General features: G+C 41.3%; 1 protein-coding gene across 2 annotated transcripts in view; it reads left to right on the top strand.

Annotated features, from left to right (window-relative positions):
- The window catches only part of Glb1l2 (galactosidase beta 1 like 2), a 55795-nt gene that overhangs the window by 16800 nt on the left and 19900 nt on the right, over positions 1-19095 (top strand). For both annotated transcript variants that reach the window (XM_042696202.1, XM_042696203.1), the window contains exons 3-7: positions 316-384; positions 953-1048; positions 3252-3360; positions 14433-14525; positions 17478-17559. In XM_042696202.1, coding sequence (XP_042552136.1) covers positions 316-384; positions 953-1048; positions 3252-3360; positions 14433-14525; positions 17478-17559 — 449 coding nt within the window. The remainder of the gene's footprint in view (positions 1-315; positions 385-952; positions 1049-3251; positions 3361-14432; positions 14526-17477; positions 17560-19095) is intronic.

Here is a 19095-nt window from a genome sequence, read left to right as displayed (position 1 = left end):
TGAAAGGTAGAGGTAGCAAGCAACCTGTGGTTAAAGAGCCAGACTTTCTTTCTGTATATGTCATGTTTTACCCAAGTCTAGCTGACTGTCTTTCTTCTCCTAAGGAGATGCCCGGTCAGTCCCTTGGGACTTACCTTGGACCTCAGCTTCTCTAGTACCTTCAGGTCTGTTTCCTTAGTTCTCAGTTCTGGGCCAGAAGGCATTAAGAAACATACCTTCAGCCATCAGAAAAGGATTTAGGGATAAAAAGGTAATCCTGGAGGCAAAGTGAGACCAATGATAAACTCTTGTCTTTAATTATCTTTCCTATTACAGTTATGTCCCATGGAACCTCCATGAGCCAGAAAGAGGCAAATTCAACTTCTCTGGGAACCTGGACCTTGAGTATGTGGTCTTGCTGCTTTTGTGACATGGCCTGAGCTAGGGTTGTGGAGTGGCTAGAGGTGGCTACCTGGGGTTGATGAGGAGTCCTAGACATGTCTCAGCTCAGGCTGAGAACTGGAAGGTCTGGGGTTGGTGCCTTGTTCTCAGGATGCTGAGAGGCTCTGCCTCCAAGCCCTGGATGCTTCTGAGCCATGACCTATTTGTCACCTGGGGACTTGAGCCTACATCCTCTGCTACCTGCTCTCCAGTAAAGCTCAGTGAACCCAAGACCCCAGGTGTTGCCCAGCTCTGTAGTGCACTTCAGCCATTTGGGCTGGGTGGGGGGCTGCTTCTGGGTCAGAAGACATCTATTCTGTACCCTGTCTGATGTCATTTTGCTCATTGTGTTGGGATCAGTACAAACCACTTCCCAGAGTCTCTGGGCTCCAACCTGGTGGCACGCTAGTGCCTCCTTCCTCCAGTTTCCCTGGTTGGGAAGGAAAGGAGCCTGTAATAGCTGTGGGTTCCTCCTACACTATCTCTTCTCTTAGACCATCTGGACTGGACTTGACTTGGTTTCCCTCCTCAGGGCTTTTATCTTGATGGCTGCAGAGATTGGGCTGTGGGTGATTCTGCGACCAGGCCCCTACATCTGCAGTGAGATCGACCTCGGGGGCTTGCCCAGGTAAGCGGGGCTAAGGGGCTGCAAAGTAACTTGAAGTGTTTCAGTGCTAGTGCAGAATATTCAGAGATGTTGCTCTAGTTTCTGTTTTGAGGTACAGTTTCCATTCTGTACTGAGCTTGCTTTCCAGAATAAGTAACTCCCAGGAGGGGCCATTTTGAATGATACCAGTAACTGCCCATGCACAATCTCATTGGTTATTTTTATCAACAACACAAAGGCTGATCATTCTGAAACACTTTGTCCTTCTGGGCCCAATTCTGGAGTTGGGACCCCAGGCAAGTCATTGATCCCCACTGGATCTTAGCAACCTGTTACAAAATGGGAAAAATCAAACTTGTCCCTGTCTTTTTCTTAGGGATATTACCACTCATTTATTAAAAGTCCTAGTACTGGGAAAGTAAAAGAAAAGCTTTTGTTACTGTTTTCTTCCAGTTTCCTAATGTCTGATCTTCCTAAGTGAGTCTCTTATGCTGAGTGCTCTGGGTTGCAGTAGCAACCTGGGCAGGAATCAGTCAGTTAGGACCATTCATCTTGTTACTGTCTTTACTTTCAGTAAAAAGATTCTCTCCTTAACGGTATAAGCTCCCTAACCTCACTCTGTCCCCAGTGTTAGTCCCAGCCTCCTCATTCCTTGCTGCCCCTGGAGGAAAGAAGACTGAGCCTGTTGGCCCCAAGGTCTCCCAGGAAACTGTCTCTGCACAACACAAACACTGAGCCCTGGCCTCGTTTCCTCTCTGTTTCCAGCTCTACTCACTCTTCCCTAAGGAGGGCCTTTTCTCTCCATCTCTCAGTATCCAGGATCAGGCCTCTGAGCTGGCTGAGAACACAGCCAGAGTGTCTGCCCCCTCCCTGGGGATTAGAAATCTGCACCTGGTCAGCTTTTTCCTAGGGGCTCAGCTGGAGCAGGGCACCAGAGGACAACAGGGTTTAACATTCTTAACTTAGAAGCAGCAGCGACTTTTCTCTGAGATTTCCCTGTAGGGGGCACCTGCCAATTCATGCGGGGGCCCACTGGGCTAGACCCTAGGAGGAGCTCTAGGCCTGTATGATGCCTCCTTCCTTGTGAAAGCCAGGTAGACCCTGCCTCCCTTTCCGTTGTGTACCACATATATTGACCATGTTCTGGGCTTCCAAATCAGACAGAAGGTGAGAGGCTTTTTTTCTCACAGCTTCACCAGAGAAAGAAGATCTCAACTTCCAGCTTTGGAACTAACTAGTCTATGGTGCTGTGTTCCTCTGAGAATTGGTGCTCACACCATAGAGTGGGGAGAGACTTTCCCAGGCTCTCCTGTGGCTACTTGTAGGCAGATTTTTGAAAGCCCAGGGCTGCTCCTGCAAGTAAGTCCCCCAGCCAGCCAGTCAGTCTCTGGGTCAGGTTCATTTTTCTGAGTAACTTGGGAAGGATGTGTTTGGGTCTTTTCCAGTCCAGTTCCAGTGATTCCTAACCCATTTTTTATTTTTATTTTTCTAGTCCTGGGGCTTGATCTCAGTCTAGGCACTGTCAGTAACCTTTTTTTTTTCTTCCTTTTTCCTCAAGTCTAGTCCTCTACCACTTGAGCCACAGCTCCACTTCTGTTTTCTGTTTTTATTTTTGTGTGTGGTTATTTGGAGATAAGAGTGACATACACTTTCCTGCTTGGGCTGGCTTTGAACCATAATCCTCAGATCTCAGCCTCTTAAGTAGCTAGGATTACAGATGTGAGCCACCAGTGCTTGGCTTTGTTTTTTATTTCTTTTTCTTTTTGACACAGAGAGACTAGACTGTATGGTAGAACCCAGACTGGCTTCAGACTTGTTTTTCTCCTGCTCTGATTCCTGAGTGCTAGATTTTTTTAGATGAATCTTCTCACCCAGCTTGGCATCACCTTTTTGTGAAGGGATTACGTTATAAATGAGTGAGAAATGGGCCTTGAGTCCAGGGCAAAGCGTTTCCCACTGCCTGACAATAATAGAGCCTGTAGCCAGGAAGCTAGTAATGGACTTGCTAGGGCTGAATCTGTGGGTTAGGAAACAGACAATGTGGGCTGGCACTGTGGCATTCTCATTTCCGAATCGGTTGCCTTGTTTCTGGACTCGGGACTGGTCTCCAGTCTCATTCTTCAATTTTATGAAGTTGCTTCCTTCTCCATGTGCTGTCACCTGGCCTGAGGTCAACCCAAAGACCCGGATGCTAATGTCCCCCTTTCTTCCTTTTATCTTCAAGCTGGCTACTCCAAGATCCTAGCATGAAGCTGAGAACAACTTACAAGGGCTTCACAGAAGCAGTAGACCTCTACTTTGATCACCTGATGTCCAGGGTAGTCCCACTCCAGGTAACAGCAAAGGACTTTTGATCTTCATTTGTCTTCTTCTAGGTAGAAGGTATCCTAACCTTGCCTAGGTTAGTGCTCAGATAAGAGCCATGTAGTTCTTTTCAACACGGGGATATACTCTTCCTTACTGCCTGAGATTTAGAGTTAGAGTTGGGCAAGCTTATAGCAGTTGCTGTTTCAAAGAGCTATGCATTTCAGTGTGATCTCAGCCAGTGCTAAAAAAGGGCAGATAGCGCACTCACATTGCTCCATGTGGTCCCAGAGTTCCCACTGGAGATGAGTGGATAGGAATCTTGATAACTGAAAACACTCATCTACCACTGTCTCAGTAGTTTAGTGGTTTGATTCTGCGCAGAGCAGAGCATACACCAACAGGCCATCGAGAGGACAGTAGAAGCTTTGTAATGGTGAAATTCCAGCAGATGGTTTTTAAGGTACTTCTCTCTGTGACCAATAGATGCTGCATAATACCCCTTTGCCATTCAATGCAAACCTATAATCTTAGCTACTCAGGAGGCTGCAATCTGATGGGTTCAAAGCCAGCCCAAGAGATAGAAGTGCAGGTATGGCTCAAGTAATAGAGTTCCAGCCTTGAGTGAAAATGCTAAGGAGGAGTGCCCTGGTCCCTAGTTCAAGCCCCAGTACCAGAACCAAAACCGACCCCCCACCAAAAAAACACAAAAAACAAAACAAAATGAAACCAAAACCAACCCCAAATGAATGTTAAAATAAATGGGAGAAAGTATCTCAGTATGTTATGTAATAATTGGAAGCAACAAAAGCAGGAATTAGAATAATTAATCTAGTTACTTATGTAAAAATTAGCACATCAATAAAAATTGTCCATCAATGAAAAATTGCTCTTGAGTTAATTGTTTGGAACCCTCATAGCACACATAAACCAAAGTGAACTACTGCCAGATAAAACAAAGGATAGCCAATTAAATTTGAATTTCAAATAAGTGGGGAATAACTTTTAGTTATAACTGTACTCCAAATATTATATTAGCCCTACTTACACTAAAAATTATTCATTATAAATTTAAATGTAACTGGGTGCCTTTATTTTCTAAAATTGGCAGATCTAATTATTAAAGAAGCAAGCTATCAGTACAGAACTACTCTAGTACCAAACTTCTCATAGCCAGGTACCAGTGGCTCATGCCTGTAATCCTAAGTACTCAGGTTAGGTTCTAAGGATCAGAGTTTGAAGCCAGCCCAGCAGGAAAGTCCATGAGACTCTTAACTACAGTTAACAAACGAAAAAGCCAGAAGTGGAGCTGTGGCTCAAGTGGTAGAGTGCTAGCCCTGAGTACAAATACTAAGGGGTAGCACCCAGACCCTGAGTTCAAGCCCTAATATCAACACATGTGCATGCGTGTGCACATGCATACGTGCGCACGTGTGCTCACACACACACACACACACACACACACACACACAAACAAGAAATAAGAGGAGAGGAGAGAAGAGAGAGAAAGAGAGGGAGAAATTTGGAAGTTATTGGCTTATATTTTTACAAGGAAGATGGACTTACCTAGATGATTTAGTAGGTAGCAGCAGTAGATTGGGTGGTAGAGGCAGAGGTAAGGGAGCAGGGAAGGCTATTATTCTGAGAAAACAGCTCAGACACATTTTTAGGCACTGCAGTAGTATAAATGACACATTCTTAGGCACTGTAATAGTATATACAAGCTTTTTTTTTCAGGAATAGCAAAATTATTTTACTTATTTCCATTGTGGAGTACATATATATAACATAAAATTGGGCACTTTGCATGTGTAAACCAGCTGCAATGATTATATAGTGATCCCCCTATCAGTGAGGGATATATTCCAAGACCCTCAGTGGATGCCCGAAAGCAAGTACAGGAAAAATGCAACTTGTGCTATATAATAAATGTATATTTGCTATTATTTATATGCATGAATAATAGTCATTATTATATTCACTAATAATCATTCATATATATGAATGTAGGAATAATAAAATAAATTTATATATGAATATAATAAATTCATATATATGAATTTTAAGTATGTATATATACTTAAAATACTTATGTGTATATATACTTGAAATTAAAGGTTAATTTATAAATCAGACAGTAAGATATTGGCAACAATAATTGATCACAATGTAGAACATTTATAACAATAATGTAATAAGATTACCTCTAATTAGGATGATCACTAATCTCATACTTAGGGACCATTTTTAAATAAAGTAAGTGTTATTGAAACACAATCACTGGGATACTGTGACAGCTGATCTGACGGCTGAGATTGCTGAAGTGCTAACAGGCAGGTATATAGAGTGTGGATACACTGGACAAAGGGATGAGTCATTTGTCCGGGTGAATAGGGTGTGGTAGTGCATGATTTCATCACTACTCACCACATTATATTTAAGCATAGTTTTAAAACATATGGGCTGGGCACTGGTTGCTAAAGCTTGTAAATCCTGGCTACTTAGGTTGAGATCTGAAGATTGTGGTTTGAAGCTAACCTAAGCAGAAAAGACCAGGAGACTCTTATCTCTTATCTTCAGTTAGCCAGCAAAAAGCTTGAAGTAGAGCTGTGGCTCAAGTGGTGGAATGCCTGAGCAAAAAAGCTAAGAGACAGTGTCTGATCCTGAATTCAAGTCCCAGTATTGGCACAAAAACACAAAAAACCCCACCAAAGTTAGTAGGATTTCTTTCATTTAATATTTTATACTACAGCTGAGTATGGATAATGGAAACCTACAAAACAAAACCACAGATAATGGGAGAACTACTATATTCACATCATTAATTCAGTCTTCCATGACAAAGTACCATCAGCTTGATGAGTGAAAAGCAACAGAATTTTTTTTGCTCACAGTTCTGTGGATTGAACTCCAGAGACTTGTGACTTATGTATTCTAGGCAAGTGTGCTATTACTGATTTACATCTTCAGCTCTTTGTTTTGTTTTGTTTTTGTCAGTTTTGGGGCTTGAATTCAGGGCCTGAGCACTGTCCCTGAGCCTCTTTGTGCTAAAGGTGAGTGCTTTACCACTTGAACTCTAGAGCCATTTCCTCCTTTGGGTTTTTATAAGGGCACTAATACACTCATGAGTGACCCATGAATTAAGCTCCTCTCCAAGATTCCACCTTCCCCACCCCCCCTCGCCCCACCCCAGTCCTGGGGCTTGAGCTATGGGCCTAGGTGCTGTTCCTGAGCTTTTGTGCTCAAGGCTAGTGCTTACCACTTGAGCCACAGATCCACTTCCAGTTTTTTGTGGTTTTGTGGTTAGAGATAAGAGTCTCATGGACTTTCTGCCTGGGCTGGCTTTGAACTGCAATTCTCAGATCTTAGCCTCCTGAGTAGCTAGGACTATAGACATGAGCCACTGGTACCTGGCCTAAGATTCCACTTATTTGTTTATTTGTTTGTTTTTTTTATTTATTCCTGCTAGCCTGGGTGCTTGAACTCAGGACCTTAATCTCTTGCTCAGTTTTTTGCTTATGGTTGGCACTTTACACTTGAGCCATGCCCCCAGTCCAGCGTTTTGGTAGTTAATTGGAGATGAAGTCAATGAACTTTTCTGCCCAGGCTTGTATTGAACTGTCACCCTCCTGGCCTCAGTCTCCTGAGTAGCAAAGGACTGTAAGTGCTAGCCACTGGTGTGTGGCTAAGAATCCATCTTGTAATACCATCAGAGGTTACGATTTCAACATAAGAATTTTGAGGAAACACAAACATTTGGTCCATTGCTACCATTGTACATCCAGAACATATTGGATGGTGCAGTGGTTGCAATGGACTAAAAGTACCCATTAAACGCCCCACTTCTCCTTTTCAGCTCCTAGCAACCGTCATTCTCTTAGGTCTCTGAGAATTTATTCTATCCATCTCATGTGGGTGCAATTATTCAGTATTGTGACTGGCTTATTTCAATTGGCACAATGTTTTTAAGGTTCATCCATGGTGCAGCATGTGTTAGAAATTTCTTTTCTTTTTGGTGACAGTCCGGGGGTTTGAACTGAGGGCTTGGGCACTGTCCCTGAGCTCCTTTTTGCTCAGTGTATATCACTTGAGCCACAGCTCCACTTCTGGCTGTTTTTGGTAGTTAATTGGAGATAAGAGTTTTGAACCACAATCCTCAGATCTCAGATCCCAGATGTGAGCGTCTGGCTTGAATTTCTTTTCTTTTTAGGCTGACTAATATTCTGCTATATGTATGTACTACTTTCTGTTTATTCACTGCTCCACTGATGGACCTTTGGATTGTTTCTGCATTTGGCGCCTGTGAATAATCTGTTAGATATGTGGTGTATAAATACCTGTTTGAATCCCTACTTCACTTCTGGGTTTACAAATAGAGCTGAAATTGCAGGAACAAATTATAAAAGTTATGTGTGTGTGTGTGTGTGTGTGTGTGTGTGTGCATCTATATGTAGGTGTGTGTATATTTTTTTCCTGAGTAATGGTTATACTATTTTGTATAGAAGTTGCACCATTTGTATTCTCATCAGCAATATATGAGAGTTTCCATTTCTCCATATCTTTACTGATGCTTGCTATTTTCTGTTCATTTGGTAAGAACCATCTGAATTGATATAAAGTGGCATCTCTTTGTGTTTTTGATTTGTATTTCTCTAGATATGGGTTGTGGAATTAGACATCTTTTTCTGTGCTTATGGCTGTTTGTTATCGTTGAAGAAATGTTTATAGAAATTCCATTGACTCTGTAAAGTTAGGTTGGGTAGTATTGACAACTTTGAATCTTCCAAATCCATAAACACCAGATGCCTTAACTTTATTGGTATCTTCTTTACTTTCTTTTAACATCGTTTTGTCATTTCCAGTGTCTAGCCATTTCATTTTTTTGATTAAATTTATTTTTATTTTATTCCTTTTGGAATTTTTTTTAGTAATCTATAGAAGTAGAGTGGATTCTTGTATATCAGTCAACTGATGCAGAAAACTTGAGCTACCCTTGGTCTTTTCTTTATCAATTGAAATTATACCTTTTCCCCTTAATTAAAAAATGCAGTTTATCACATTGATTTTTTTTTTGTATATAGAACCAACCTTGCATTCTAGGAATCCCATTTATTCATGGTGTATAATCCTTTGCAAATATTGTCAAATTCAAATTTCTAGTATTTTGTTGGGGATTTTTGCATCAGTATTCATCATAGATAATTTGTCTCTAGTTTTATTTTTTGTAGTTCTTTTTTTTCTCTTTTCCTGGTTTGGTAAAGAATAAGAAAAGAAATGTTCTTCTTCACTTGTGGGAGAATTTAAGAAGTATCAGAGTTAGTTCTTCTTTAAGTAATTGATTGAGAAGCAGATATGATTATGTATATCAGCAATTCCAGCATTTGGGAGGCTAAAGGAGGAGGATTGAAGACAGCCTGAGCTACATATGTAGTGAGACCTTGTTTTAAAAAAATGCATGTATATGATAAAATTTATTCATGAAGCATCTGGTGCTGAGTTTCTCTTTGGAGATTTTTGATGACTCATTCAGCCTTTTTATTAGTTTTAGATCTATTAGATTTCTTTTTCTTCATGACTTAAGTCTTGGTACATCATATTTCTAGGAATTAATCTGTTTTGTCTATGGTTATTCAATTTGTTTGTATAAGTTATTCAAACTCATAAGCCTTATTATGTCTGTAAAACCAGCAGTAATTTCTTCCTGTTTGGTATTGGTTAGTTGGGTTTTCTCTCTAGTTTATTTTTTTAAAGTTATCTTTAAGTAGGTGTACAAAGGAATTGCCATTTAACAAAGCAGTTGATGAATACAGTGTATCTCGATCAATGTCACTCTTTTGAACATTCTCAACCATCACTCCCTTACCTACCCCTTCCCTCACTCGTCCTCTTGTTTAAATTTAATTTTATTGTCTAGGTGATGTACAGAGGGGTTACAGTTACATATGTAAGGTAATGAGTACATTTCCTTTTGCACTTGTTACCCTTTCCCTCATCCTCACTCTTCTTAATTTTGTAGCATATACACTGTATTCTTGTCCGCATTTTCCCTGTCTTCTCCTCTTCATTTCTGTAGTCAGGTTAGCTAAAGGTTTTTTGTCATTTTTGTAGTTCTTTTCAAAAACTCAGATCTTAGATTTGTCAAATATTCTTAATTTGTTCTTAAAATAAATCTCTGTTCTAATTCCTTCTGTAACGTTAATTTAGTTTTTTCCTTTTTCTAGTTTTTGAAGGTATAAAGTTAGGTTGTTGATTTGAGACCTGGTCTTTTAAAAGTGTTTACACTTCTTTTTAAAATATTTTTATTGTAAAGATACTATACAGAGGGGTTACAGTCCTATGGAGCCTTGTTACCCCCTCCTTTGTGTTTCCCCTACCATCCCTTTCCACACCACCTCTCCAACTCCTCCTCCCACCCCCTGCAAAGTTGTAAAGTTCATTTTCAACATAGTGTCTTGTACATCTCATTGTTACAGTGGATCATCCTGTAACCTTATTTCAGCATTTTGTTATTTTTCTTCCTCTCCTCAAATTAGAAAAATGTATAAACAAGATGCAGGACACCAAAATCAAATACAGTGACAAGCATTTTCTTAGCACTTTAATGGCATCTCATAGTTTGTTTTTATTTTTATTTGTCTCATTCTTATTTTCTAATTCCTTTGTGATTTCTTCATGAGCTGTAGATTAAGAGATTGTTGTTTAAATTTCTATGTTTTTGTGGTTTGTCCCATTTTCTTTTGTTCTTTAATGGTTCCTGCTTCATTCCATTGTTACTGGAAAGGTATTTTTGTATGATTTTGGTCTTATAAAATTTTATAATTTATTTTGTGGCCTAATATTGGAGAATGTTCCATGTGCCCAGAAAAAAAATGTATATTGTGCTCTTAAGGGTGTAGTTTTTGTTTTTGTTTTTACAGTTGTGGGGCCTGAACTCTGGGCCTGGATGCTGTCCCTCATCTCTTCAGCTCAAGGCTAGCGCTCTACCACTTGAGCCACAGCACCACTTCAGTTTTTTTTTCTGCTTATGTGGTGCTGAGGAATCGAATCCAGAACCTCATGCTTGGGAGACAAGCACTCTACCACTGAGCCAACTTCCTAGCCTGTAATTTTTTTTTTTTTTTGGTGGGGCTTGAACTCTGGGCCTGGGAGCTGTCCCTGAGCTCTTCAGCTCAAGATACCACTTGAGTTCTACTACTTCAGCTACTTCTGGTTTTCTGGTGGTTAACTGGAGATAAGAGTCTCATGGACTTTCCTGCTGGGCTGGCTTTGAACTGCAATCCTCAGATCTCAGCCTCCAGGGTAGCTAGGATTATAGGCATGAGCCACAGGCATCTGGATTGGATGTAGTGTTTTATTTATATCTAGCTTTTAGAGTCAACTGGTCTGTAGTGTTGTCTAAATCCTCTTTCTTTTTATTGATTTTATGTTGACTTGTTCTTCCATTATTAATAGTGAAATGCTGAGTCTGCTGCTATTATTGTAGAGCTTCAATCCTATCAGTGCTTGGTTCACATATATTGGAGCCCTAATGTTTGGTACATCTATATTTAAAATTGTTATATATTTTTGGTGAATTGACTCTTTTATAATTATGTATGATAAAAAATATATGTAATGTATAGCATAAAATTATAGTATATAATTATATAAGTATAATATATAATTATAACATAATATGGAATTAATTATATACAATTACATAACATAATACATAGTTTATAATCTATTAGATATATACAAATATGTAATTAAATAATTTCATAATAGTTTACATTATATATTTTGTATGTTTATATTTATATTTTTCATTATATATTATATACATGATTTATACATATAATGTTATATGTATTATATAATATCCTCCTTATTTCTTGTAAAAGTTTTTGACCTACATTCTATTTTGTTTGCTATTAGTAAGGTTACTTCAGCTCTCTTCTGGTTATTAATTGTGTTTCCTTGCCTTCTTCAGGCTGCAAAGATCCTTCCTATATGAGAAGGCACTTTTTCTTTTCTTTTTTTAAATGTTTTTTAATTGTAAAAATAGTGTACAGAGGGGTTACAGTTACATGAGAAAGGTAATGAGTACATTTCCTATTAAGCATTGTTACCTCCTGCTTCATCTTTCCCCTACCATCCCTTCCCTTCACCTCCACAACTCCTCCCTCCCTTCCCCCCCACAAGTTGAAAAGTTCATTTTCAACATAGTGTCTTGTACATCTCATTGTTACAATGAGTCAACCTATATCCCTATTTAAGCATTTTGTTTTTTCCCTTCCCCTCCCCAAATTAGAAAAGTGTATATACAAGATGCAGGACACCGGAATCAAGTACAGTGAAAACAGAGGTTATACCGTGGGGGAGGAACATAGCAAAGAAACAAAAAAAATTACATAGTACATTACAAGTACGTTAAAAACAATAGCAAGAAAGTAAAGAACCCCTGTATTGGGGTTCATTTCACTTAACATCATCTTATATGTACATATGGTCATATGTACATAACTTTTGACCTTTTCTGCTTGTCCTAGACATATACTAGTTATTGTAGATAATGGAAACCATTGGACCTATGTTTCTTTGGGCCTGGCTTACTTCACTTAAAAATTTAAAAATTATATTTTTTCCAAGTCTTTGCATTTCTTAACAAATAAGATGATGTCATTCTTTCTGATGGAGGCATAGAATTCCATTGTGTGTGTGTGTGTGTGTGTGTGTGTGTGTGTGTGTATGTGTACACACACACACACATTATATACACACACACACACACATATATATATATATATATATATATATATATATCTCACATTTTCTGGATCCATTCATCTACTGAGGGACATCTGGATTGGTTCCATATCTTTTTTTTTTTTTTTTGGGTCCGGTCGTTGGGCCTGAACTTTTTCTTTTTGCTTATGTGGTGCTGAGAGGAATCGAACCCAGGGCCTCATGCAGGCAAGGCAAGTGCTCTACCACTGAGCCATCTTCCCAGCCCCAAATTATTTACTTTTTTTTTTTTTGTTTTTTTTTTTTTATCGGTTGTGGGCCTGAACTCTGGGCCTGGGTGCTGTCCCTCAGCTCTTCAGCTCAAGGTTAGCCTTCTACCACTTGAGCCACAGCGCCACTTCCAGCTTTTTTGCTTATGTGGTGCTGAAGAATCGAACCTAGGGCCTCATGCATGCAAGGCAAGCACTCTACCACTGAGCCACCTTCCCAGCTGGTTCCATATCTTAGCTATGGTAAATAATGCTGTGATAAACATAGTTGTGCTGGTAGTTTTAGTATAGCCTTGTTTGTGATCGTCTGGGTAAATGAGAAGGCACTTCTACTTTTAAGTATTTCTTTGTATTTTAACAGTTTGAGTATATATTTCTCTGTAGCTGTCTAGAATATTATATGTGGAGTTTTTTGAGCTTCGGAATTTTGAATATTGATGTCTTTTCCCAAATTGGAAATACTTTCAGCCATTATTTTACTTTTTGTGTGTGTGTGTCTGTCTTGGGGCTTGAACTCAGGGCCTGGGTTCAGTATCACTCTACCACTTGAGCCCCAGCTCTACTTCTGGATTTTTTTTTTTTGGTAGTTTAGTGGAGATAAGAGTCTCACAGTCTTTCCTGTCTGGGCTGGCTTTGAACTGTGATCCTCAGATCTCATCCTCCTAAATAGTTAGGATTATAGATATGAGCCACTGGGCACCTATTTTACTATTTTAATTTTATTTTTAGATAGTCTTGCTATATAGTCTGGGCCTTAAACTAGCAATCCTCCTGCATCAGCCTCTCAAGTGCTAGGATTACAAGAGTGCACACCAGATAATAATCTCTCTACATCTTTCATCTCTTTTGGGAATCCCCAGAATGAGTATATTGGTCTGATTAATTGTGTATAAGTACCTTGGGTTCGATGAATTTTGGGTTCATTGATTTTTCTTTTATCTCCTTTGGCTAGATAATTTCAAATGATGTGTTTTCAAGTTCACTTATTCTTCATTCTGGCTGTATGAATCTGCTGTTAAATTTCTCTAATGAATTTTTTCTTTAGATATTCAACTTTTTAGCCCCAGACTTCCCAATTTATTAAAAATTAGTTTCCATTTGCTTATAACCTCATTTTGTTCATGTATCATTTTCTTTTTTGGTCTGGCTCTTTGCTTTTTCTCCAGCTCCTTGAAGTTTTGACAATTGTTGTGAAGTCTTGGTTTATTTAAGGGTGAAGTGTATATGTATGTGTGTTTAAACATTTCTGGAGATTTCAATAAGCCATATTTGCCTATTTTTTGAATGCTTTGTTTTTGCTGAATTTTGGACATTTGAGAACACAATGATCTCTCCCAGTCTTTGCAGACTGGCAGGAAAGACTTCACTAATTAATGAGCTTATGAACCTGGAGATCATACCAGGGTAAAGATGTAATATCTCAGATACTCTCTAGGCATTTAAATTACATGCACTTATGTGTGTGCTTCCCTCTCTGCCCTATGGTTTGTCTCAGGACTACTTCTTACTGGCCATTTTGTCATATTCTTTGGTCCATAATTCTTTTTTCCAGGCATTCACAAGTTTGTAGTTTTCTGCATTTTTCACATACTGTAGCATCTTTTGCTGCCTTCTGCCTCAAGTCTCCTTTTCTTTCTTATCTGAGCTACAAGTCAGATGAGACAGAAACCAGTCTACTGGTTGCATTTTGCATCTTCCATCCTGGGAATTTGAGACACTTTCTCCCAACCTTATTGTGCCACACTGATGAGAATTGAGAGCAAAGGAGTAAAAACATCACAGAACTCCCTACTATCTTACATATGGTGGTTTCTGGATTGGGTGGTCTGTGGTGTGATTAGATCTTTGGCTTGTTTCTCAAGTTTCCATAAAGTTAACTCTTCAGTCTGAGGTTTGTTCATATGATGTTTCTACGGGAGGCAAAAGTCTGATGCACCCTGCTCCACTATCTTGATGATGTTGCTCTGAAACCTTTTGAGACTCTGCTTTTCATGTGAGATATGGTGCTAGTAATTTGTGACCATATGATGTCACTAACTGAGACAAATTTAGACTGCATGGTGCCCACTACTAACTCAACTTCTGATCGTTCATTTCATCCTCAGTACAAGCACGGAGGACCCATCATTGCTGTGCAAGTGGAGAATGAATATGGTTCTTATAACAAAGACCCTGCCTACATGCCTTACATCAAGAAGGTGAGTGTGAGCCCAGCCCACTACTTCACATTCCTTCCTCTTAGACCCACATGTCACGGCTTATAATACTTTCTATGGCATGTTTCCTAACATCATTTTTTAATTAGTTTTTCTCCATTGTTACAAGTTTTTCTCCATCACGTTATTCTCATAGGTTTGCCTCTTATTTACCATGTAGGAACTGAGTTTAATCTGGGGTGTAGTAAGGGCTAAGAATAAAGGAGTGAATGAAGCCGTCTTAAAAAGTCTTCCTCCTCTCACGATTCTCAAAGTGGCTGTACAGCATCCTATGCTCCAGCCAATGACTACAGTGATTGTGAGAATCTCTGAGCCAGTACTCAGAGCTCCAATTGCAATGTGTGCCCAAGCTTAAGAACTACTGAGCTAATACATGGTACATCAGAGGGCAGCAGGGCTAGACTGACACAACCAACAGTTTAACATTCACATGTGCTTTCTTTCACTTGACAGCTTAAGACTTTAAACAGATGCCTTGATTATTTTCCCTAAGCCTCTTTTCTTCTTCTCTACAAAAAATGGGACTAAAAAGAGTATCTGCTTTTCTGAATTATATTGTGGGAGGTCATGTGACCCTCAATACTGTCGCAAGTATATAGTAGGTGCAAATAAATGACTTTGATAGAATTATTAGAATTATTGTTTGGTTTGGCCATGGTGTGAATTAAGGAATATTAAAAGGCTGCTGTGAATCTTTCTCATTCAATGCATTAGTTGCCTTTGGCCCTTGATGGCCAGGGAATCACCTCCTGCTGTCACACACAGACTTCTTTTCCATTGGAGGTTACTTCCATTCTTGTAGATTGCAGACCAGACTCAAGCACTCTGGTTGGCCGACTGCTGGCTCTGCCTCCCTCTGACCTGTAGAAAGCTCTCAGGGGAGAGTGCAGGCTGTGTCTGGGCAGGGAGGCATTCCTCACGCTGGAAAGAGGCAAGTAGCCTGGATAGCGCTCATATCTGGCTTCCTCTTCATCCTTGACTGTACCTAGAAAAACTTAGCTGTAGGCTTAGGATTTGTGGGTTTCTCCTGCTATGCCTAGTTCCCACTGCAGATTATCTCTGGGACCCTAGGGCTCTTCAGAGGTTGTTTACTTAATGATGCAGCTGTAGAGGAGGGCTCAAGCAGCAGATGAAGAGAATAGCTCCTTGGGGAACATCTCCTTCTCTGCCATACTTCTCTAGTATCCAGCAATCAGCCCCACCATCCTGAAGCTTCTGGGAGCACCCCTGCTGAACTGCCTGGAGGCAGGAGGGAGCAAAAATGTGGACCCCATCAGCATTGAGTGGCCTTGGGCAGGTCCCCTCACCTTTCTGAGCCTTTGTTTCATAGTGTACAGAATGGAGAAAAGAATGCCCCCCCTTTTTTTTTTGCCAGTCGTGGGTCTTGAACTCTGGGCCTTGGGCATTGTCCCTCACCTTTTCCACTCAAGGTGAGCACTCTACCAATTGAGCCACAGAGCCACTTCCAGTTTTCTGAGTGATGTATTAGAGATAAGGGTCTCATAGACTTTCCTGACTGGGCTGGCTTTGAACCAGATCCTCAGATCTCAGCCTTCTGAGTAGCTAGGGTTATAGGTGTGAGCCACCAGCGCCTGGCAAGAATGCCTTTTTAAAGACTGTTAGGAGGGAATGTGAAATAAGACACAGAGCCCCTAACTGTGCTTGGCAGGCACTCAGGAAACAGTAATTGTCTCACACAGAGTGAAAAGTTAAGCAGATGCAAATATGGTGGAAACCTAAGTAAATGTTATATGTCAGTGAATGACTACTGAAGCAGTCCAGGGCTTTGATAAAGATCTCACCTCTGTAGGAGAGTACATTCTCTAACCTCTGTCATCCCCAAGAATTAGAGCATTGACTGCTCTGTCCTTACTGGCACTCGGGATTTGACACATGTATGCACCTACCAGATGATCTCTGCCTCCCCTATTTCCACAAGAACTAAGTTGAAATAAACAACCTTGTCATAATATCTGTAGGGACAGTTTTTGGGAAATCACCTTTGTAGGGATATCTGAGCTTAAGAAGCTCAAAGCTTCAGGGGGCATCTTTGCAGGTGGACAGATTCTGAGTTCTGCCCAAACTCTCTTATTATTTCTGTGATCTATGGGGAATGAAATGCCTGGATTGGGAAGATGAAATATGGAGAATCTTTGAGTGCTTAACAGTATAGTTGATGCTGTGAAGTTACCAGCAGTTATTCTGAGTGATAACATTGTGTGAAAGTGTGCAGCTTCCTGAGAACTTCTGCACTACTGCCACGGGCAGTGCATCAAGACCATGTTATGAAGGCACAGCCAGGCCATTCATGCCCCTGCCCAAGACCAAGCCCTCACTGGCTCAGCATAGGGTAGACAGGAGGCTGTGATGGTGTCTTGGATGCCTGATACACTCACTGAAGCTCAGCAGGTATTTTCTTTTGTCAGTTGTGGGGCCTGAACTCTGGGCCTGGGTGCTGTCCCTCAGCTCTTGGGCCTGGGTGCTGTCCCTCAGCTCTTCAGCTCAAGGCTATAGTGCTCTACTACTTAAGCCACAGTGCCACTTCCAGCTTTTTCTGCTTATGTGGTGCTGAGGAATCGAATCCAGGGCCTTGTGCATGCAAGACAAGCGCTTTACCACTGAGCCACCTCAGCAGGTATTTTTCAGGTGAGAATATGGCAGCTTCTTCCTGAGCCAGCCTGTTGTAGGCCTGGCTAGGAACTATAACTGGCTTATCAGCTCTGTGCTCTGCTGAAGAGGAAAGAGCTAGAGCTTTACCCGAGCTTTGCTGAGGATGGGTGGCTGCAGACCAGGTGCAAGAGAAATGTTTTAACTAGATTCTCCCTCTTGCTCTTAAGGCTGCCCCAGTTGCAGAGCATGCTGCTGTAAAAACTTGGAAAAAATGAGGACAGACTTTAACTTTTCTTTGATTCTCACCCCCCCCTTACCTCCCAGGCCTTGGAGAACCGTGGTATCATAGAGCTGCTCTTCACTTCAGACAACAAGGATGGCTTGATGAAGGGAGTGGTCCAGGGAGGTAACTACCAGGAGGCTGTGTGGGTGGCCCCACTGTGCATGTCCTCCAGACAGCCTGAGACACAGCAGGAGTTTCCCTGCTCTCTGTTATTTCCTGTGTGCAGGGTACCTGGCTAGGAGCTCTGGGCTGCATGGACCAGATGGCTTATGCCACCCTCCATTACCCCTTCCTTCCTTCCTTCCTTCCTTCCTTCCTTCCTTCCTTCCTTCCTTCCTTCCTTCCCTCCTTCCTTCCTTCCTTCCTTCCTTCCTTCCTTCCTTCCTTCCTTCCTTCCTTCCCTCCCTCCCTCCCTCCCTCCCTCCCTCCCTCCCTCCCTCCTTCCTTCCTTCCTTCCTTCCTTCCTTCCTTCCTCTCTCTCTCTTTCTTTCTTCTTCTTTTTTTTTTTAGCAAATGCATTACAAAAGGGCTTCTAAAGAGCTCAGTTGGTCAGCTGTGCCTGCTCCCTGTCCTATTGACCATGCAGGGCACTGTCAGCTCTCTGCTGATGCTACCCAGCTTTGGGCTTCCTCTTATCAGCAAACTGCAGGTCCATTTCCCTTCAATGACACAGTCCAAACCTTGTGGTCACTTTCAGCCCCTGTGCTCCTGGCACACAGCTATTGTTCCTTTTATCATTAGCTTTCTAATGAAAATACAACCAAACCGAAATCTACCCCCCACCCCTGTTGCTGTTGTGATGCCCTTGTGTTTTGTAGTATCATTTAACTAGCATCTTTTTTTCCTCATGCATTCCTCTAACACCTCCCTCCTTCCCTCCTTGCCTCCCTCCCTCCCTCCCTCCCTGGATTCCTGGCTCTGTTCCTAAATCTACAGAGCACTGCTGCCTGGGGAACTTTGCACTCATTGCACAGAGCTGTATGGCTGTCCTTGCAGGTCATCTTTACAGTGATGCTTTCTCTGAGCACCTGTCTAAAATTGCATCCTGCACTCTAGGCTCTCCAGCTCTCTCTGCCCTGTTTTGCCTTCTAAACTTTGAAGCCATTTGTTTGCTTGTCAGACTTGGCAAGCTTTGAGCTCCCTAAGGATAGAGGTCTGAAGATGCAGTACCTTCCTGTCTATTGCAGCAGAGCTAGCTCTTCTGTGGCTCCTGCCAAGATGGTCCCTGCCTAGCATATTCTCTGCTCTTTTGTTTCTTTAGCATTTCCTCCCAAAGACTGACCTGCTTGTAGACAGGGACTTTTATCTTCACACCCATCCAGTAGCACCAGGCTTGTGGTTGGCTCAGGGAGTGACTGTTAGGTGAATGGGGAGGAGAAGGCTCTTGTCCCCAGTAGAATGAGCAAAGGGCTGGTCCCTGCCTCGCATAGTGATTCCTGATGTTTCCACAAGGTGGCACTGCCTTCCCGTGACTGGTACTGACGGTCTGCTGTCTTGTCCTGAGCAGGCTGTGGCTTCTGGAGATGGTGGCTTCTTTTGATCATGTAGTTTTATTGTCTCAGACATTGCTGATTAAAAACCTTGGGGAGATGCTTTGTCTATGCCTTCCCTTTGTCCCCCCAGGCCCACCTCTTGTGACCCTGGTGCTACCTGCTGCCT

Source organism: Dipodomys spectabilis, unplaced genomic scaffold (assembly GCF_019054845.1).
Source record: "Dipodomys spectabilis isolate Male_0828 unplaced genomic scaffold, ASM1905484v1 ptg000201l, whole genome shotgun sequence".
NCBI lineage: Eukaryota > Metazoa > Chordata > Mammalia > Rodentia > Heteromyidae > Dipodomys > Dipodomys spectabilis.
Note: the sequence above shows the minus strand (reverse complement) of the source record. Positions and strands in the feature narration are given on the sequence as shown.